This window comes from Micromys minutus, assembly GCF_963924665.1.
Source record: "Micromys minutus genome assembly, chromosome: 1".
NCBI classification, from domain to species: Eukaryota; Metazoa; Chordata; class Mammalia; order Rodentia; family Muridae; genus Micromys; species Micromys minutus.
The window spans coordinates 95,330,074-95,352,618 of NC_137969.1; the positions used below are offsets into that span (position 1 = coordinate 95,330,074).

Here is a 22,545-nt window from a genome sequence, read left to right on the forward strand (position 1 = left end):
CTTTCTGATTACGGTTTATGTGACAGTCTACTTCATCTACTGCAGGCTCTTGCTGCCTCAGCTCTCTGCTGTGATGGAATGTGACCTGGATTTATGAGCTAAAAGCCCTTTCTCCATAAAGTGCTTCTGTCAGGGTATTTTGATCACAGCAACAGGAAACAAAGATAAGATACTGCCGTAGCGTTTCTATTGTGGTGAAGAGACATCACGACTATAGCAACTCTTATAAAGGATAACACTTAATTGTGTCTGGCTTATAGTTCAGAGGTTTAGTCCATTATTGTCATGATGGGAAACATGGCGGCATGCAGACAGACATGGTGCTGGTGAAGAGGCTGAGAGTTCTACATCTCGATCCCCAGGCAGAAGGAAGAACAAGCTGGCTACTCTAGGTCTGGCTTGAGTATATAGGACTTCAGAGGCCATCCCCTACTGCCACACGGTCAACAAAGCCACAACTACTCCAATAAGGCCACACTTTCTGATAGTGCCTGTGGGTCTGTGGGGGCCATTTTCTTCCAAACCACCATAGATACACTGTATTCACAGATGAAAGAGGAGAAGGAAGACACACTCTCACCAGCAGTGTTGAATTATCATCCTGTGATAGGGAGGCTGCAGAGCACACAAAAACTGGTGCTGGAGTCTTTGAGGAAGCTGCAGACAGGAGTGACTGTGTAGGGATGTTTAGCCCCACCCATCGCTCACTTTGTCATCTGAGGTCTCAAACCTGAGGCAACCAGTTCCTGTTTCTGACTGAAATGAAGGAACCATGGGGAGCTGGCTCATCAGTTAGAACAGTACTTGTTGTGCAGGCATGAGGGCCTGAGCTTTGATCCCTAGCGCCCTTGCCTAGCAATGGGGGAGGGTCTGAGAGGGGGGTCCCTGGAGCCTGGTCCAAGCTTGTTTCCATGAATCAGTGAACTGTACTTACAAGGACAGATCCTTTGTCAAAAATGCACAACACTAGACAGACACTTGACACTAACCTCTGGCCTTTGTAGGTGCACTCAATGTGCACACACACACTCACTCCCCCAAGTTAGAAATAAATTATAGACCATTGTAAATCATGAAAAAATATGATCCAGTGCATGTGTGTATGTGTGTATACACTGGCAGTTTCATTGAAGGTGTGCTTAGAAAGTAACGAACACTTAAGACTAAAGAGGACATAAGGAAATGGAAAAACTTGATATTTAATCAACAGAGTCAAGAACAGACAGAAACAGTTAAATAGGGGAAAGAAGATGTTAGAGGTATCAATGAGAGCTGTTGTGGCATGGAACAGAGCGAATGTGTCCCCAAGACACAGGAGCTGCAAGTTTTGGTAGCATTTTATTGACTAAACCAGTAGCACAGGGGTTTTGTGTAATTTTTTTCCCCAGACAGGGTGTCTCTGTGTATCCCAGGCTGACCTGGAACTCACTTTGTAGAGCAGGCTGGCCTCAAATTTAGGGATCCACCTGCCTCTGCCTCATGAGTGCTGGGATTAAAGGCAGCCAACTACCAAGCCCTGTTTTTGTGTAATTTTTTTTAAAGTAACATTCGTCCAGAATTTAAAATACTGGACACAGCCTTCCCATTATCTTTTCTCTGTAGCATACCAGGATCTTGTTGTGTTGGTATCCTCAGGGTTGCTTTAGTGAAGGTCCTGCCTATGTCTCAGGTCAGACTGCAGGGTGCTCTGAGCTCTGCCCTGGCTGTGGGAAGTACACATGCTGCTGATTGGGCGCTGCTGCAGGAGTCGGAACTCAGGAAGCCTGCTCTCTTCTGCCACCACCTGCAGCCCTGTTTACACCATGGCTCACTCTAACAGTGTTCATCCTGCACCTCTGCTGAGCTATTGCAAAACCATCCTTAACTCCACCTAGCTCCTGCCATACCAACTCGTGTTCATGTTGAGCGAGCTCAGGCATCATTATCTCTAGAAATCCCTCTGTCTCGTTCTGATGGGGGTGGGTAGTAAAATCAAACAGTCTGCAACTCTTTCTGCATCTAGAAAGAGACACAGGAATGAAGTACGTTCTCTGCTGTGCTTACTAAATTCAGGTTTCTTAGAGCAGAGTCTGTATGCTTCTTGTCTTTGATTTCCAACACTCATTTCCCTGGTGTCATCTGAGAGTAACTGTTTTTGGAATGCTACTTGCTCCCAACTTCCCATAAAAACAAAGCAAACTCCACCCCCCAACCCTACAGCTGACCTTGAGGGTGCCCCAGGTAGCTTGCATGCATATTGACTAAATACTTGGGGGTGTTTTTAGATTCAGCACTAAGATTTAAATCACTTTGTGTCTTTTTCTTGTTTCTCAGCTGTGAACTCAGTATCTTTAGGTAAAAATGGAGTTGTGGAGCTGATGTTTAAAATCATCGGGCCATTCAGTAAGAAGAACTCAGGTCTCATGAAGTGAGTAAATGTTGTTATGTGAGGGGAGTTTATCCTTAGTCACTCTGAGCATACTGCCTTGACATGTACCTGAGCAGGTGAGGTCAGCTGTGCCTACAGTCTCTAGTTCTTTAAATAGTCATTTCTTTTAATAAAGATTTTCTTAATTAAAATTAATCTTTAAGTTGGAAAATTTCAGTTTATTAAGTACAATATTGTAAAGATGATGACTTTGAATGCTGGTCGGTCCTGTGAGGGGCTAGGCTGCTTACAGTGTCACTCCCTGAGCCCTTTGTTGAGTGCCTACTCTAGTCCTCGCCCACTGTACTAAGCTTTTCATGACTGCTTCCCTTCTCACCCTATTGGACGGGTCTGAAAGTCACACATTTCTGTTTTGTCCAAATCATGTTACTCTTTATGTTTTCCTGTCTTGGGAGTCTTGGGTGTCTGAGTCTATGTACCTTAAGGCTGTATTGTGTGTGTGTGTGTGTGTGTGTGTGTGTGTGTGTGTGTGGTGTGTGTGTGTGTGTGTTTTCAGTTATTTATAGGTCCTGCAGCTTTAGAAATGAAGGACTTTGTGTTAGGGGTGAGACTTGGTGTAGTTCCATTGAGGTGATTGTTCGTTTTGAGGCTCACACAGCAAGGCTCATTCTGTGTCCTACCCCACGGGTGCCAGTGCTCCATCACTGTCCTGTCCTTTATGCTGCTGTTGGCATGCTTTGTTGAAGACTGTGGAGTAAAACTTGGGTATTTTATGGGGTATGATTATCTCTCCCAGTAAATTAATAGGCTACTTCAGCACGTCCCTCTGTTAAATAAGGATTGGAAATTAGCATAATTGCTTCAAAGATATCAACAGGCTAATGCCTTCGTAGAAAATAATGTCCATGTTCTTGGGTTGTCTGGAGTCATAGTTTATATGGATTTGTTTGGATAAGGGATAAACAAGTTACACCCAGTGTTGCCTAGAGTCTTCAGGAGTATGTGCCTTCCTGGAGAGGAAGAGCAGTCTGTGAACTCCAGTTCTCGCCTCAGTGACTGTGGCCAGCCTTCTGCCACTGCTATTGCACCTTCTGTGTGCCCCTGTGTTAGGTCTGCCATGGCGTCTGATTTGTATGCTCTTCAGTTTTATTTATTGTCATTCTTTAGAAATCTGACCTTTTCTGCCCTAGTTAAGGACATCTGGAACTTTCTGTTGTTCCTTCTTAATACTGTATTTAAAAGGGACATGTTCAGTGGAGACTCATATCTGCAGCTGGAAGCCTCCCTTTAGAATTTCCTCCCTTCTCTGGCTGTCGGTTTTAGATTTACACTGTTAGTCCAGAAGGAGGCAGCCTGGGATGTTATTATAGCCGTGTTCTCCAGTGTCCTGTGTCTTCGCTCCTACAAGGAGAAGAGTCAGGTTGTATTCAGGCCACCTCATGCTGAAGGTCACTGCCTGAACTGATCTCCAGCTGACATAGGTATGCTGGCTTCCTCAGTAACCAAACATACATCTTTCCTTCATCATTGCTGCTCTTTGGCTTCTTAGAATATACTTCTCAGAGGTAGAGAAGTCGGAAAAGTTTTGGAGAAAGTATAAATACCTTGAAAGAGAAATTGTTAACACAGTATGTACTATTTAAAAAATTTTTTGTAACTAATAAATTTACATTATTTTCTAAGTATAGTATTTAATTATTTTTTAGAAGTTGACATTGGCTTATCTGTATCATAGAGCTCCAGAACCTTTTATGCTGAAGTTTATTACCTTTTCAATAATGCTTTGGTCACAGTTTTCAAGATGACTAAGTCTTAAGTTCTTTTACTTTATGCATCTGTGGAGTGCACTGAGTGCCCCTTATGTGAGACTTTCACTGTCAGCATGGAGAGCAAACACCCACAGAAACAGTTAGTTGTAAGGAGAATTTGGCTCAAGCATGGCATAGCCAGCTGTAGTTGGGAGACTTCCTCAGGGGGTTGCCCTTTGGAATGAAGAATTAGCTGAACAGGCTGCAGAGATGGCAGTCAGTTCCAGCATACATGCCCAGTGGTTCACAGCTGCCTGAGACTCCAGCTTCAGGAGATGTGCTTTCCTCTTCTGGCCTCTGAAGGCATGTGTTCACAGTTATGTGCACAGGCGCGTGTGTCCAATACATTATGTTAGCTCCCAGCTAACTTGGTGGCTGGAAATGACAAGCATTTACTGCCCTACACAGGTCTAGAACTATTCAGAAGCCCCGTCTCACTTTCCCAGAAGGCTGTTCTTTTCTGCAAGCTCAGGGAGAGCATGTCTCCCATCTTCTTGTTAGTGCTTTATTGTTTGGTGGCAAGTCCTCAGCAGTCCTGGAAGGTGGTAGCTTCTTACCTTCTGCTTTCAGCCATAGGAGATGGTATTCTCTCTCTGTCTCTCTGTTTTACATGGTCTTCTCTAAGGACATCAGTCAAGAGCCCACTTACCTTCCAGATGATCTTATCTTGACAGATTATATATTCAGTGGACATGCTTCCTGCTAAGGCTAGATCCTGAGGTTAGAGAGATAGGATGCAGTTCATCGTGGTGATAAAGTTCTGGTTGCTTGTCTTCATGTTGTCCTGTGTTCTCATTTACCTTGTTTCTTGAAATGCCTTTTATATGCTGGCTCTGTCTGTGCAGAAGGTGCTCTTTAGGTGGCCATGATGGTAGTAAAACGAAAAGGTTGAGAGGACATTATATTAAAATAAATGCTGGCTGGCAACCATTCTTGATGTAAAGAGAGCATGTCAGACAATGCACCTCGAAGCTCCTGTTGTTAAGTGCTTGGAGGAGTCTATATTTTGTCTCAGGTTAAGTAGTACTTTTCCTCTCTGCTACCAGGGATTGAACCCAGGGCCTCGTGCATGAAGGTCAGGTGCCCTGATACAGATCTGTACTCTTTGTGAGTTTTACTGGCTTGTAGAGGAGTTTATAATGTAGTAAGAGTTAAACAACGTGCTGTGGAGAGACAGCACTGGTGTTTGAATGCATCTGTCTGACACAGTAGCCTGTCCACACTCGGCCTGTGAAGCCTGAGAACAGTGGATGTGTGGGTGTCGTTGTCTTTTTAGACTTGGCAGGCAGCTTTGAGTGTCTGCCCTGTGTACATAGGCCTACATTGTTTTATTTTCAAGGTGAGGCCAGTTTGTTACACTCATCTTTAAAATGTGACAGCTCCACACCTTCATGGCCTTCAGCAACTGGAGTCTTCCTAAATAGTCTAGAAAGAGGAATGCTGTTTGTCTCTGTTTTTGAGGGTAAGATGGTGTTAATTGATTAGCTTCTGCATAATCTTCTTTAAGGATCATTGACATCTAGCTCTCTGCACAGCAGATAGTGCACCTTGACACCAGGCAAGCTCCTTGGGCTTCAGCAATGCCAGGTCCTGCTTCTGGGCATTGCCTCCACAGCAGCAGACAGTTTTAGTCCCATGGAAGTCTGTCTGTTCTGTCTTCCAGCAAGACTGTGATGCGTGCCGGCTAGATCCCATTGAGGTGTTCTGGCTGCTTTCATTTCACAGAAGAGGACGTAGCCCTGGTGATTCAACTGCAGATGCCTCCACAGCTCCTCCTCCTCCCTACTCACTGCAGGGTCTCAGGGGCTCGGAGACCTTTGCCTAAACAGAAAGCACTTTGTTGATGAAGATGCTGGTTGTGATGCCTACCTACCCTGCATGCCCCACCCACCCTTGGAGCATTGCAGCAGCTACACGGCTCACATAGTAGCCCATCTTGATTTTTAAAAAGAGAACATTATCTGATTTTGTACTTCCCTATATCAACAAGTGGCTTATATTAATTGACACACAAGATTTTTTTAAACGTGGTTTTAGCAGATTATAGTTTAAATTTTAAAGCTTTTATATCCATAAAACATTGGTTTCTGGTGTCGTTGTGAATGATTGTTTCTCGGTTTAATTGTGATTACTGCTTATCCCATTGTAGGCCTCTGGTCACTCACACTCTGTGTGGCTCATTCATCTGGTTACTGCTTCTCCCTACCACCCCCACACTCTATTGCTGGAGTTTTAATTTCTTATGTAGTTTTTTCATGTGCATGTATATTGTGTTACATAATGTAGATTGCAAAATTATCTGTTGAAGCAATGTTTGTTTTAATTCCTACCCATGAAGAAGGAGTGGGTAGTAGGCATTCAACAAATGCTTAATGGTGAGTGAGACGCCTCAGCTTCAGAGTATACATGTGCAGTGAAAACTTACCATTAAATCTTACAAGGAGATACTGTAGTTGTAAGCTTACACTTTGAAGTTGACACAGAGAGCCATTTCTTTCCCAATGACTCACTTGAATTATAGGCTTTCTACAGTGATAGGTAATGGGTCTTTATGGCTGGTCATAATAGCTGATATCATTGCGTGAATATCACATTCAATTTTTAGGGCTTTTACCACGTCCTGTGAAGGGGGAGTAATTAAGTTTACTTGTAAGCTGTAGGGTTTACAGTTGTTATCCCATATGTCTAAGGATCCTAGCACATGGCACTAAGTTAAAGAAAGAAAGTTAAAGACATCGTGAGCCCTGCAGGTCTGAATCAGACTGTCACAATGTGTCCTTATTTGTACCCAGGGCCCCTGAGGCCTCCTTCTGCTGCTCTGTGTGTTCTGAAAGGGTCGCATGTTGTCACTGTAACTGAGCAAACTTCTCTGGTGACATAAAGACTTAGACAAGGTTAATGTTATTAAAATCGTATAAATACTTTGAGTATTTTAATCTTAGTATCTTGTTTTGAATTCAAGGGCGAGATGCACACAGAGAAAGACCAAATAATCAGGACTGTTGCAGGAGTAAATGCACTTGGAACGGGTCAGAGACAGGGTGGTGTCTGACAGGAGCGGGTCAGAGACAGGGTGGTGTCTGACAAGACTGCATGCTTTTATTGTAGCCTCATTTCACTAGTTTTGTTGTTGTTTGTGTTTTCTTGTTGTGTTGACAGGGTTGCTTTAGACACTCTTGCTGCATTGCTAAAATCAAGTAAGTTTTTAAATACTAGAAATAATAGTAATTAAAATGCTCTAAATGTATATCTGTGTTCAAGAAGCTGGAAATTAGATTTAGTGTATGTAGTTAGTTTCTTATTGTCAAAGTTCCTGATATCATATTAGATTTATTTCTCAGAAAAATTATGCTCACATGGCATTTACTTCTTTTAATGACAGGGCTTTATGCTCATGTCAGTAAGTAGAAATATGAAAGCGATGTGCTTAAATAAATTATCCAAATGGATGGAATAAACTCTTGCTCAATAAGCCTGCCATTATAATGCATACCAGCTTCATATAGCATAAGTTTAACATAGTGACTTTTATTAGAAATTTTGTTCTCATCATAAGTTCAAATCCATAACATTTCAGAAATGGCGTGACAGAAACGTAGAGCAGTGAGCTCGTCCACGCTCCGCTGCCTTCAGAGCTGAAGCGTGGGCATATGAAGCTACTGGGGAACATGGGCTGCATGTATGACTGTTCTTCATACATGATCAGTATGGCTTTGAACTATTTTCATAGTATTCTTCCATATGACCAGTTGCTTCATTAACATTTGATCTTGACATTTAGTCATTAAAGATCTCAGCTGGTGGCTTTTCTCTGCCCTCCTCTCCCAGTACATGACAGGCAGTTGGTCAGGAACTGTTGTCAGGGGCATGGCCCCTTGTTTACTAAGCTTTTGTGTGATACACTTTTAAGAGTAACGTGGTTAGTTAAAAGTTAATCAATTGCCACTGGCACAGTGATATGCACCTGTCATTCTAGTGGGCAGGAAACAGAGGCAGGGGATTGCTGGCAAGTTCAAGGCTAACCTGGTTGACATAGTGAGTTTTAGCTCATTCATGGCTCCATAGTAAGATCCTGTCTTTAAGAAAAGAATAAAATTAATTTAAGAATACGATTTTTGTTGTTTGCCAAATTCTCTTTTACACTTTTACCCTTGGGGTGGAAAGGGTGGACTTCAGGTGAGTAACCGCCTGTCTGTGATGTGGTAAACTGTAGAACGTGGTTGCCTGATGGAGCACAGTAGCTGTTGAGTAGTTTCTATTAAATATCTCTTCAAATCCCACGTTACACAGCACAGGACACTTAGTGACGCACAGCAGTGTTCAATAGTAGTCTGAACAGTTTGAAATGGCCCAGGGCAGTTTGGAACATTCTCTATTAGATTTTAAAACTTACATTAGTGGATAAATTTGCTCTAGAATAAGTGTGGCATGGGACATACATGCAGGAGTGGTGAGCCCAGCAAGCGTGCATTCCTGAGCATGCAGCCAGAGCCTAGCTGGGATTCACAGCAGATGGTGCAGCTAGTCACAAACCTACAGTTTGTGTGTCAAGAGGCAAGGCATTGTGAAGGAAACCCTTACACACGCCTGTTGTACTTGTACTCCGTGCAGACTGTACAGAACTCTCATCCTGTTTGAAGAGCCAGTTCAGCACCTATGTTTGAATTATAGTGAATTATTTATTTGGCATGTTATTTTTTAAAAATAACATTTCCCCTAAATACCATTTATGCTGTTGTAGATCCCAGCAGAAACAAAGATTATAGTGAATTATTTATTTGGCATGTTATTTTTTAAAAATAACATTTCCCCTAAATACCATTTATGCTGTTGTAGATCCCAGCAGAAACAAAGATGTAAGTGGTACAGTGACCGCAAAGCTTCTAAGGAAGTCTCTTTTCACAGCTGGTAAAGACTTATGCATTTCAAGGGGTGTCAACAAAAGTGTGTATCCACTTAAAACACTCTTGTTGTTTTTGAGACGACATCTGACCTATCATGGCTGGCCTGAATATGCTATGCAGACAAAGATGACTTTGAACTCCTGATCTTCCTGCCTCCACCTCCTGAGTGCTGAGATTACAGATGTTCCCCTTCTTTCTCCGTGTATGTGCAGCTGGGGGCTGAACCACAGGACTCTTGTTCCTGATAGGCAAGCACTCTATCAACTGAGTTAGATTGTTAGCCTTAAAGTACAAGGTCATCATGTTGGTCAAAGCAGTTCAATGGATGTAAATAACAACAGCCTGGCAGAAGAAGCCTGCCATTGTAGACACAGTGGAGGATCTTGTTATCAGAGGCCAGGCTGGCCACCCTCTTGCTTCTGCCACCCAGGTGCTGATATCAGGCATGCAGCAGACATCCAGTTTACAATAGAGCTTTTACAAACGGTCAGAAGCAAACCGGTTCCCTCCTCCCGGTGAGCACTTTGCATCAGTGTAGTGTCAGCATGTAGTTGTAAAGGAAAGTGAGTCTTGCTCCATCTGTGCGTTAGGATTTAGTCCCTATGAGCACATGTAGAAAGTAAGGAGTTGGTGAAGGTCAGCAGCATCTTGGGTCCACTGCATAGCCAAGGCCCCCTAGTGGGCAACCAGATGAGAAGGGATTTGCACTGGTTTGCATCTAAGCCACCCAGGCAGGTCCCACCCTCTGCTCCACAGCCCTCACAGACCTGCCTCGGCACTGTGTTACCTGGATGATATTCCAGAGCCATTGCTCTAGTAGGTGTGTTCTTTTGGGTTGTAATCTTAAGACAGTCAGTTCAAACGTATAGATTTCTTTAGTTGTGTTCCATTAAAATTGATCAATTTCAGAAAACATATAGTTTTTTTTTGTTAAGATTTTAGTACCTAGAAAAAAAACACTAACCTATTTTTTACCTTCTATGAACAACAAGTTATATTTTAAATTTTATGTTGCTAAGAAGTGGATATCTACATCATTGTAGAATAACTAGAACCGTTAATTGCACTGGGCAGATAAAATTTGTAAGCGACAATAGCTGTAATCCGGTGGGATTAAGCAGTTTCTGATGGAAATAAGCAAAAGTGGGAATGTCCATAGCTAGTCACTGAAGGAGTCTCTGTCTTAGGGAAAAGACACTTAGGTTTCAAAATCTATGGAGTTTTAAAATCAGTATAACATTAAACATAATTACAGACCATGTCACAGTAAACACATTTATTTTCATGTTTTATTGTTGAGATAGTACTTCCATTAAGACACAATTGGTCCCACACTGGCAATCTTTTCTTCACTTTGTGTGCACTGCCAAGCCCAGCTAGTACAGATATTTAAGTATTTGTAAATCATGATAAAATAATTAGGCAGAAATGGTTTTGGAAACTGTAATGATTTTTGGAACTTGCCATAATTATTGTATTAGAAAATTATTAAATAAAGGTTGGCTATTGATCACAATCCTGATAGTCTACTTTTTGAGCCTTTTAAAAAACTTTTTCCTGTCATTTATAAAATAACCTTTTCCAACTTTCTTTTGTTAAAGAGACAAATGCCAGGAGAGCTGTAGACAGAGGATATGTTCAAGTGCTTTTAACAATTTATGTAGATTGGCACCGGCATGATAATCGCCACAGAAACATGCTCATCCGGAAGGGGATTTTACAGAGCCTAAAAAGTGTCACAAACATCAAATTGGGAAGAAAAGCGTTTATTGATGCGAATGGGATGAAAATTCTGTATAACACTTCACAGGTAAGCTGCTTTGTTTTTGTTATTCTGTTTTAGTGATGATGTTTTGGTTCTTAAGAACATGGATTAGTGTGAAAGTATGCAGGAAGGTATATATATGATAAACACATTTTAAAAGTTCTTCACAGGAAACATCCCACTTGATTGTCACATGTGACCTCAGGTGACTGGAGAGGATGTCGGTACATGTCTAGAGCGTGAGCCTCGTGCTGCAGCGCTATGGGACGTACGCCGTGGGAGGGGCTCCTGGTGCTGTGGGTGTGTGTCTGTGTTTGAGGGTTCTCCACTGGAAGGTCAGTTCTGCTGTGAGCACTGGGCTTGTCTTTCTGCTGGATGGGGCCATGCCGACCGGGAGACGGAAGCTAGATGCGGCCTGCTAGCCCTGCAGGGTGATGTGACTGCCACCAAGGCCTTCTCTGCTCCCCTTCGACTGTCACTAGAGGGACAGAGGAAGTGGCAGTGCAGCCTCCTTTGAAATGACCAGCCTCGTTCAGGCTGCTCTTGGTTTTCCACACAGTTAACAACCTTTCTGCATGACAGTACTAAGGTCTCTAAACACTTGGCACGCTTATTCTGACTGTATTCATTTTTCTAGAACAATTTTATATAATTGTTTTTACTATCCAGATACACACCTAATAAATAGGTATTTGACGTATGATTATGAATTAGGTGGTTGAACACTTCCAAGAGTTGTCTGTTTAACTAAGTCAGTCATGTGTTTAAGATTATGTAGTCTGTCAAAGTGCCACAGGAAGGCCAGTTGTCACTGACGATATTGTTAAGTCACCTGTACTTGACACTGGCCACCCAGCCACACTGTTAGGAGTCTGAGTGGGATCTGCTCTCATCTCACAAGCTGCCTTTTATAGGAGATAGAGAGGGAGGCACAGTCAGTGCACACAACTTTACTTCCACACCTCAGTTCTCAGTGTGCCCCTTATTCTTCACGCCCTCAGCCTGCCAGCTGTTGGAGGGCCTCACACTTGGTGACTTTCTGTGTCAAAGGTAAGTACTGATGTGTGCCTAGTAAGCATTTAAGGAAAACTCCTACTGGATAAGTCACACGTGCCTCCCCAGTGCAGACACTGGGGAAGAGCAAAGCCACTTCATAGCTGTGGTACAGTGTTGCTTTGTGGTGTTTGCGGCTAGATCAAAGCTCCATCCTCAGTGCAGGGGTGCTGAGCTCTAATAACTCTCATGATCTTGTTTGGACAGGAGTGCTTGGCTGTCAGGACTCTTGACCCTCTTGTCAACACATCCAGTCTGATAATGAGGAAATGTTTCCCCAAAAACCGCCTGCCACTCCCCACCATTAAGAGTTCCTTCCACTTCCAGTTGCCAGTTATCCCTGTGACTGGACCTGTGGCCCAGCTCTACAGCTTGCCGCCTGAAGGTAGGGCCATGGCTGCTGGGGCACTCTGTGACGTTGTTGTTGAAAAGTGTGTTTGAGCGTTTAATGTGAGCATGACAAACATTTATCTGTAGTTCGTGAGCATTTCTTTAGATAGAAGAATCCAAGAAGGGATTCACTATATGTCTATGAACATCAGAGTGAGCTGTGAAAATATACAAACGTTAGTCAGCAATCATCGTGGATATTAAAAGTGTAAGATGGAGACGTTCTATAAGATGGTGATGTCACGTAAGAGGGTGACATCGTATAAGATAGTGATGTCACTTAAGAGGATGTTACATAAGAGGACGGCAACAAATGCTCAGTCAGTCAGTATGTTTACAATTACCCGTGTAGGTTTTAAAAAGAGTTTTAATTACACATTATTATTAGTAGTAGTACCTATTATTATTACGTGGGCATGCACATGGTCCATGAGGGTCAGAGGACAGCCTTCAGAAGTTGGTTCTTCCCTTTACGCCATGGTCTCAGGGGCCAGATTACATCAGGCTTGCTGCAGTCCCACTGAGCCATGGCACTGATCTGATTTTCCCTTTCAACTTTGAAGGCATTTTCTGTGCTGTATCTTCCAGAGCATAGAAAACCAGAAAAGCTTAGGTGCCAGCATGGTGCTGAGAGCTCAGCACAGCTTTGGTGCCAGCATGGTAAGAATCACCGGGAACAACCACAGCCGATGTCCACCAACCGAACGTACAGACTCTAAAATGGAGCAAATGGACCGGGGCAGTGTTTCCTTTTCTTTTCTTTTTTTTAAACATTAAAAATATTTTTAATTTTGTCTTTCAAATTCAACAAAATTCTGACATATGATGTTTTAAGATAATGCAATTACTAGACAGATGATCTCCATTTACATAATACGTACTTTGTAAAGAGGTTTCATTGAATTGCTCTTTAGTGAGGTGAGTTTCAACTGTTCTAAAACAGTAAATTAGCTCATTACTTGTGTGTAAATCTTAAGTATGTCCATTATGGGATTATTTTTTAAGTCAAAAACAAAAAAAATAGGCAGATGGTTATTTAAAATAATGCTAACAGATACACTGAGCAATAAACTTTTTCATTTAACTTAATGTCTGCTCAGTTTCTTAAAATTAGTTTAGTATAAAGAGCCCATTAATTAACTCATTAGATTGGTCAAGGCAGGACATTTGAACTACACAATAGGATTTTTAAAGCAGTTGGTTTTGCCATTCTTGATAATCAGTCTCTCTTTCCCTCTCTCTCTCTCTCTCTCACACACACATGCACGAGCACCACACTTGCTAGGTAACACACACACACATACACACACACAGAGTATTCTGGATATTGGATTTTCTCCCATAATCCTGTATAATTTACTGTTCACAATCTTCAGTGTTTTCAAAACTATGTATTAAACATGGCCAATTAGAGCTATCTGAGGAACTCTTAAAAATTATTTGGGAACTTCAGTTCAGAAAACTGATGCTTAACTATTTTAAAAAAATGAAAATTCATATAAAAACATAACCGTCTTACCACAGGTGTTGAAAAAAACTCAAGTTGTAACTCAATTCTGTACTTTCTCAAACATGACCAAAAAAGAATTACAAGTAGTAATACTATGTAAGAAGAAACTATTAACCATGGGCTCGGGGAAGCTACACAGTATCACTGCATTACATGTATGTGCGGAATTCAGCATGTGCCAGCGTGGAAAACTGTCTTGCACTGAGGTTTTCCAAAAGTTACAACGAGCCTGCCAAGAAACATCTGGTCTGTATGAACAGCTTGCTGTCTTCAGTGCAGGCCTTCATAATGTCAGCCATGCTGCTCTTGCAAAATCCCTTAGTGTAAAAGAGTTTTCAGCGCTGATAGGCAGGGCTATGACCGATGATGTGGGATTGAATCCATATGCACATTGAGTTTCATTTCATTGTCAAGAATCTGAACAAGTTGTTGCATGGGTGGAAGATGTCCAGACTCCAGCTTAGACCACACTGGTACCTCATTTAAAGTTATCTCAAATGTACCTGTTGACATACACTGGTTCTCAATCATGTTGCTCAAGAAGAAAACCATAATACATACATAAACCTTATTTTCTTGGTCCCACTGCCAGATGCTAGGAGCTTGCATGCCGAAAAAAAGCAAAAAGGATCCTTGCCAACAATTATTAAGCCTATTAATACTAGTTTGAAGACTGACAGGAAAGATGCTATGTGTCTATAAATTGGTTGAGGAAGATAATTCTCCCCGTCAATGCTGATGTCTGGATACTGCTGGCTAATAACCCGCATGTACTCCTCGAACACCCGCCTGTACCCTCAGGATACACAATTCTGGAACTTGAGCAGCAGCCCGTGGCTTACTGCATCTTTAATCTCTTGCTGGGCACGATGCCCAGGTTGGCAGAGGCCTTGCTGCGGACCACCGCCGACGCTGCCACCAGCAGAAGCAGCAAGAGCCTCATCTTAAATGAGACAGCTGCTCTGACCGCCTTCAGAAAGTCAGTGTTTTCATTTGTAGGACATGTAGGTTATTTTTAAGACGTGAAGTTCACTATAAGTTAAAATGGTGAAATTTATTATTAGTAGGTCAGAAGAAGGAAACCAAATAATTATTTTAGTAAATACCATGAAGAGATTCCAGACAAACTTTATTATGAAAATTTGCAGTTGTTTTCAATTACCTGTTACTGTTTATCTATATCATATCTTAGTATGTAATGAACTAAGAAAAGATGCTAAGTCAGAAAAAAGGACTCTTCATTGAGAGGCAAGAGTGTGTGGAGTGTTGCCCAGGGAACCATGACAAGATATTTAACAGTACCAGATATAAGGAAAGGAAATAGAATATAGCTGTTTTCCTGTGTCTGTATGTTTATAGCTACAAACCTTTATAGACACAGACATACCCATACACCTGTAGGCTATCCTTACAGATCTAACACAGTGCATAGAGTGGACAGGTTCCTGTTTATAGGCACAGTGAAAACGGTTTCTTTTTTATAGTTTCTATGTCCTTGTAGGAGCTGCTGGCTCCTTCCTTTACTGGCGCTGTCCCATGGGTACCCTGTGCCTGCCCCACTAGCTGTCAGCGAGGAGTAAAGTTGTTTCCTGCATTGCTGTTGTAAATGTAAGCAAGCAGGTGACACTGTTGTCTGCAGTCACCAGCTTAGACTGTGTTGGAGTTAAGGTATAGTCAGTTCTTAGAATGCCACACAAAGCCATGAAATGTTTCACAGTTGCACCATGCACCCAAGGAAAATACTTGTAATCTTTGCCCCACATTAAAAACATTTTTCTCTAATTCTGAACTGTGTTTCTGTGTACTATTGAAGAATTTTTCTTGTTTGTGACAGGCTTTTTAAATTTAGTTCATTTTTCATGAGTAGTGTTTCTTGCTGTTCTTTTCCTCAGGCCTTTCCACTGCATCCATGGCTGGATGCTGTCGGGCTTAGGATTTATAGACCCAGGCTGCTGCACACACTCTGACACCTTTGCTGGTGTTTGTTAGTTTTTACTTACATAAATCCTCTCTGCAGCCCAAAACCTTGAAGTGATTTGGTGCCAGTGTTGGCTAAGACAAACTGAATGGCTGTTAGCGTCCCACGACAATGCTTATACACTTTTATGTCACACTTCGTGTGACAGACTGTCTGTTACCTCTGTACATGTTCACAGGGACACAGCAGGAGATGAAGACAGACAACTGATTGCTTCTAGGTCAGATAGTTAATAGCCAGGGAGCGAGGCTTCATTCAGGACTTTCGTTTCCAGAACCTTTATAACACTGCCAGACAAGATTTCCCTCCGCTTACTCACCCTCATGGCCGGCAAGTGATTTGTGGCTAGTGGATCTCAGTGGATCTCATGGATCTCAGTAGATCTCAGTGGACTAGTCCACCAAAGAACATTCACAGTTTCTCATAGAAACTGCATACTAGGAAGCGGCATTTCCTTCTTCCAGAGACTTGGGCTGTCTGCTTATCGTCTCACACCACACAGCGCTGGTCGGTGTTCTCCACGGCTGCTGTCACAATTGCGATCCCTCAGCTGAAGTGCAGGGTTCTGTACCTCCAGGCAGAGGTCAGTAAACTCTGACTATGCCACACTGGACAGAGACATTGAAGAGCTCAGGAAAGCAGCTCAGCATTTGCCCTTGTGGCTGAACACGCAGCTACTCAGGAGCGTCTGGTCAAGCCCCTTTCTTGCAATCTCCTAGTCTCGTACGGACCTAGACATGTAACTGCCCCTTTGACCGGCCTTCTTCACTCCTGCGCACGCCCGTCAGACCTGCCAGAAAATTGCAAGTTGAGTCAAGCCATTCTTTTTTGGGAAATTTTATGTTGGGTAGGTTAGAAATGTCACGGACACAGTCAGCTCTGCAAAATCTGTCCCATCTCATTCTTATTTGAATTTCCCAAACTCACTCTGACATGTCAGTCATATTTTTCCAAGATCTTACCTCTCACCTTCCTCTCGGAGCTTCACCGCCCGAGTGCTGCTGAGCCGCCTGCCCTGCGACCGGGTCAGTGGTTAGTGCTCATCCCTTGTCCCTGCACGGTTTGCAGCCACTCGCTGTCTGTCTACTCTTCCTGTGACTGTCAAGTTTGTGTCCTCCTTACCTTTTAGCTTCTACATGTTCTGGTTGTTGTCTCCTTTTTGCTTTTCACCCGAGCTCCTCTCGGACAAGAGTTCTGTCTCTAGGGAATTCCTGGGCTGTAACAGGGTTCATAGCACATGGTCCTGGAAATAAGCAGCTGCAGAGGGTGGACTGAGTGCTTCGATTGGGCTGCTGTGACAGACAGCGTTAGGTTTGGAGCTGAGAACACCAGGGAGAAAGCATTTAGTTTGTAGAGCCTTCTGAGTGTTAGTGCCCTTCCACATACTCCCGGGTTTCCAGGGCTGAGATATCCTTATAGGTGTTTTTAGTAAGGAGCCTAAAAGGGAAACCAAAAAATCCTCAATATCTGAAATTGTTGTAGAACAAATATAATCAACAAAAAAGAAATTTCTGCTAAATAGATGAACATGGTAATTTGGCTCTAAAGAGAAGTCTTGTTGCTTTTCGTTGGTGACTGCAATACTTTATGCACATGTACACACACACACACTGCATGCCTGCTTTGTGGACAGTCGCCTCTGCCTGACTTACAGTGTGTTTGCATCACAGTGGACGACGTGGTGGATGAGAGTGACGACAACGATGACATTGATTTAGAAGCCGAAAATGAAGTCGAGAATGAGGATGACCTAGATCAAAGTTTTAAGGTCAGTGGACTTTTATCAATAGTAAACACTATGTACTCATCACAGCTTTCAGACAGATTTGCCCAGAGCATAGAAATGCCTCAGTTTCTGAATGTGCTGCTGTGGAAATGGCCCTGACTGAAGGGCTATAAGCTGACTTAGCTTCTCACCCCAGTACTTGAAGGAAAGCGGTGTGAGACTGCTGAGACTGTTTGTAAATGAGGTGCTTGGTGATGATGTCACAAGTCTTGAGAGAAAATGCTGAATTGAGGAAATAAACCGTTGTCATATTACATGAGCTATTAGGCCAAAGCCTGGTGGCTTCAGAGTTGCACACTGTGTCTGGAAGCTTAGAAAGCCAGCTCTGTCTTAGTTGGGGTGCCATTGCTCTGAAGGGACATCATGGCCAAGACACTTATAAAGAGAGACATTCAGTTGGGGCTGGCTTACGGTTTCAGAGGTTCAGTCTTTTATCATCATGGTGGAAAGCGTGGCAGTGTGCAGGCAGATATGGTGTGGAGAGGGAGCTGAGAGGTCTACCTCTGGATCCAAAGGCATGCAGAACACATATATGGGGGCAGGCAGAGCACCCATGTATGTGAATTAAAAACAAGTCTTGTAAAAATGGAATACTGCCTTAAAATTTGGACACACTGTGCTTGCTATAGTCTAGGATATTGGAAGATGTGTCTTAATAATACAGAGTTAATGTCATTACCACCAATGGGGTCACAAGTGAAAACAGGGCAGGTTTGGTGTTAGGCTACAAACCTTGGGGTAACTGGCAGTTTGGACTGACATATGCTGTGAACTAGCAGGTTCATAGCTATGAATAACCTTCCCAGGGAGGAGGAGGGGTTGCATGCGTGGGTTTTGTTGTTGTTTGTTGTTTTTGTTTTGTTTCAGGGTACCCGGGGGGTAGAGAAATCCACACTTTTCACTTGAATCTTGATGAGTTTCTGTCAAATACAAGATTTTAATAATAAGCATTAAAGCATGTTTGGTTCTACTGCAAAACCCTGTTATGGTCAAGAGTGTAGAGTGTGGAGTGAGGAAAGTTGGAACCGTGACTGGTTTGGCTGCTGTGTGTATGTGTGCACATGTTGAACACAGGCATGTGGGAGCCAGTTAGATATGCCACCACTTATGGTTCTTTACCTGTGAGCACACGCCACAACCGTAGCACAGCTGTCAGCTTTCTGCCATCCTGCCAGTGTGTCCAGTTTACCCTTGGCTCCTGTAATGCCCTCTGCGAGGTTGCTTACCCTCTGCTACAAGAGCTACTCTTACACACTGCATTTCCTTGTCTCTCACTTGGTCCATTCATGTGAAACATTTCCACAGATTTCTTGGCTCTTGACATTGCCATCTTTGCAAAGTAGTTGTTGGTGTCCATTTTTTCACTGAGTTAAAATTGCTCACAATTGTCTATTTTGCCTTAACAAAACACTCATAATGAGGAAAAGTGGCACTTACTGAACACTTAACCATGTGCCTAGCCAAGCTCTTCATGTACTGTGAGCACCCAGTCCTCACAGCAGTAGAGACAAAGCACAGAGGGCCATGTGAGCAAGGGCTAGGCAGTGAGGTGGAGGGAGGATAGCTCACCTGCTCTGCTGTGAGCCCTGGGCCCTGCCCTCTTCAAGCCACAGTGGTGGGCAGAGTCTGGGCTGTGTGGGGCTGGATCCACACAGTGTCCCAGGGGAGGGATGTGCTGCAGAAGGAAGTGAGAAGGAAGTGAGGATGCTCAGCTACATCGGCCTTCACACTGCCTTTCCTCACCTCTGTGAGCCCCTGCTCCCCTCCAGGGACTCCAGTTCAGATACTTTAGGTTCTAAACAACTACCTCCAGGGAGCAATAAAGGTCCACACATTGTTCCCTTCCTTATTGCTACAGTGAGCTGTCTGGTTAGAGAAAAAAATTCTTTTTTTTTTATAATGACAGGATTTCTGTGTAGTTCTGGCTGTCCTGGAACTTGCCTTGTAGACCAGGCTGTCCTTTAACTCAGAACTCTGTCTGTCTCTGCCTTACGAGTGCTAGAATTAAAGGCTTTTGCAATGAGAAAATGTATCTTCGTAAAATATTTTTTGCTTTGGATGATTAATACATTATTTGTTCATAGATTAAATACTCAGGGGAAACTATACACACATAAACTAGTAATTACATGGTAATAATACATATGTAAATAAAACCAATCTTTTATTCATAGAAATAAGAAAAATCTTATTTATTGATTATATAAATGAAAGCAAATTTCTGAATTTAAGATGTTGAGAAATATCATTTATTTTTTCCTTTAAGAATACTACTAGTTAATGTTCATACATGGACACATACTATATATGAAGGAGTGAAGGACAGTAAAATAAGTTTGCTTTTGGGTTTAAAAAAAGTAGTTTATTCTGATTGTAGATGAATAGGAAATTAAAAATGAGTTCCAACTTGAAAATTAGTAACTGTTTTCCCTGTCTCCTTACTCGTCTGTGAGGATTAGAGTTTGTTAAGGATTCTAGGGAGTCCTGCAGGTCCTAGGGGAGTAACGTTTGCTACGTTTGCTCTCCAGTTGGAGACACATCTGCTCTTAGGAGTTTAGGGAGCTCAGCCGTGGCTGCAGACTGTAGAGACAGGACAGATCACGGACACATATGAGATCTGTATGAGGGCATGCTTCTTAGTCTCTTGGCCCTGAGGACTAGGGTGGGCAGTGATGGTGAGCTGGGCACAGGGCCTGCTGATCATGGCGTGTGAGTGTGTGTAATAGTCTTGTCTGTACTGAAGCTTCATCCTGCCCTATAATGTCGACCTTGGAACAGCTCCAGCTCCTTTTACATTCAGGTTGTCTGTTTCTGAGCTTCTTACCACTGGTATGCACCAGTCCCCACCCCCAGTAGCATAATGCCACACAGACTGGCTCAGATGGCAGAGTTAGTGCATGACAGCCAATGGTAGCTGCTCTGATGCTGCCATCTTTATTACGTATAAATGTTTCTCAATTTAATTTTTTTGAGTTTTTCTTTAGAGCAAACTAATAGGAATAGCGTGGAGAACATGAGTAGTCTTTCTTTGTTTGAGTTTTGCCTTGATGAACATGAATACCCTGTTATGTTACCATTAACCCTCACCAGACAACAGGGTCAATGCCAGTGATAACCTGTAACTAATTGATTTAAGATTAAATTGAACATAAACTTGATTGATGATCACTTAGTAATGATAAGTAACACTATTTTGGGACATTTAAAGTATAAAATAATTCTAAAACTTTTGTGGTGTTTTTATACTAATGACATGTTTTATTATTTCAGAATGATGATATTGAAACAGATATTAATAAATTAAGACCCCAGCAAGTACCAGGACGAACAATAGAAGAACTAAAAATGTATGAGCACCTTTTTCCTGAGCTTGTTGATGATTTTCAGGTATAAATACAGAACATTTGGTCTTACCTAGTTTTATAAAATGTTCATTTTTTTTCTCTTTTGAGCAAGCACATAATTGCTATCTCTCATTTCTTTAAAATCAAACCCATCTTTGTTTACAGAGTAGCAGCGGACTGCTTGCTGGCACCTGGGCTGTGCTGGCACCTGGGCTGTGCTGGCACCTGGGCTGTGCTGGCACCTGGGCTGTGCTGGCACCTGGGCTGTGCTGGCACCTGGGCTGTGCTGGCACCTGGGCTGTGCTGGCCACCTGTAAGGAGAGGGGGCTGGGCTTTGCATTGCATAACCACTTTGGTTTCTAACTGTGACTTGCTCTGTTTGTTTTTTATTCTTTAAACGTGTATTATAAGATGATGCTGTGGTCTCCCTGCACTATTTTTTGTTTAGGTGTGAGGAGGAGAGCTGTGGCTTTTCCCTCCCTCCCAGGCTACTTTGTAACCCAGCAGCGGTCAGCAGAGCCAGGGCGCATGGGGTCAGTGCTAGAATTTCCTGTTCTCACTGAGCTGTAATTATTCAGCCGTGATGCACGTGTTGACTGGATTGCTGGCAGTTAGTACATGTAGGTTTTTGTTAGACACTGCTGGGTTCTTAAGTCTGTGAAACTACTCAGGATTCTAAAATGTAGGTTTGGCTGAGCATGGTGGCACACACCTTAATCTCAGCACAGGGAAGTAGACCCAGGTGGATCTCAGTGAGTTCAGAGGCCTGCTTGGTTTTTGTAATGAGCTCCAGGATAGCCAACCTGTCGCAAATCAAAAACAAACAAAAAGTCAGAAAGTGTGTGGACAGAAACTATGTGGATTAGCTAATCTCTAAGATTAAGGAGATTTTTCTTTAAATTTTGTAGCTCTCCAGAATTTATATCTTTAATTACAGTTGATTAAATAAAAAGACTATTTAAGAGACATAGATGAGAAATATTTGCCAGATTTTCATGTTTGTCTTTGGGAGTAAACTTAGGAGCCTTGGGGTAGAGTAACAGATGACCTGCTCTCTCCTCATGCCCTCATTCCTATAAGTTTGAAGTTCATTGGAACTTTGAAACTAAGAAGACCAGAAGGAGATCAGGGCAGAGAAAAGGTAGATGGCCTAGGGTGGGGGAGGCCAATGGGGTGGAGGGGAGGAGCTGGGAAGTGGCATTTGGGAGGAGTATGGAATGGGGAACCTTTCCTTCCATTTACCCTAGAAGATCTGTTGAGTTACTCTTTTTAATGTGTTTGGTTCACTTGAGCCATTTGAAGATAAATACTTTGTAAAGTAAGGCAGACAAGTAATGTTGCAGTAGTTTTTGGTGGGGATTGCTTAGCATTTAGTGACTTTACCTATTTTCCTATAATTCTATGCATATAGGAATATATAATGTTATACAGCCCATGGCTTAGGTATGGGAATACAACAGAGTAATTTTATAATGGATGTCAAGGTTAGGGTTTAGATCAGTGGTTCTCAACCTGTGGGGGTTGAATATCAGATATCTTGCATATCAGATACTTACATTACAGTCCACAACAGTAGCCAGATTAGAGTTCTGGAGTTGCAAAGAAAACAGCTTTATAGTTGGGGATCACCACAACCCGA

At 42.6% G+C, this 22,545-nt stretch overlaps 1 protein-coding gene and 1 pseudogene across 5 annotated transcripts in view; one reads left to right on the plus strand and one right to left on the minus strand.

Moving 5' to 3' along the window:
- The window catches only part of AGTPBP1 (ATP/GTP binding carboxypeptidase 1), a 120,659-nt gene that overhangs the window by 34,036 nt on the left and 64,078 nt on the right, over positions 1-22,545 (plus strand). For all 4 annotated transcript variants that reach the window (XM_080914313.1, XM_080914311.1, XM_080914314.1 and 1 more), the window contains exons 8-13: positions 2,314-2,407; positions 7,336-7,373; positions 10,682-10,890; positions 12,106-12,283; positions 17,447-17,544; positions 20,833-20,949. In XM_080914313.1, the coding sequence (XP_080770439.1) occupies positions 2,314-2,407; positions 7,336-7,373; positions 10,682-10,890; positions 12,106-12,283; positions 17,447-17,544; positions 20,833-20,949 (734 nt within the window). The remainder of the gene's footprint in view (positions 1-2,313; positions 2,408-7,335; positions 7,374-10,681; positions 10,891-12,105; positions 12,284-17,446; positions 17,545-20,832; positions 20,950-22,545) is intronic.
- On the minus strand, positions 14,153-14,741 carry LOC308426225 (thioredoxin reductase-like selenoprotein T; annotated as a pseudogene). Its single transcript has one exon. The product of its transcript is annotated as a thioredoxin reductase-like selenoprotein T (transcript).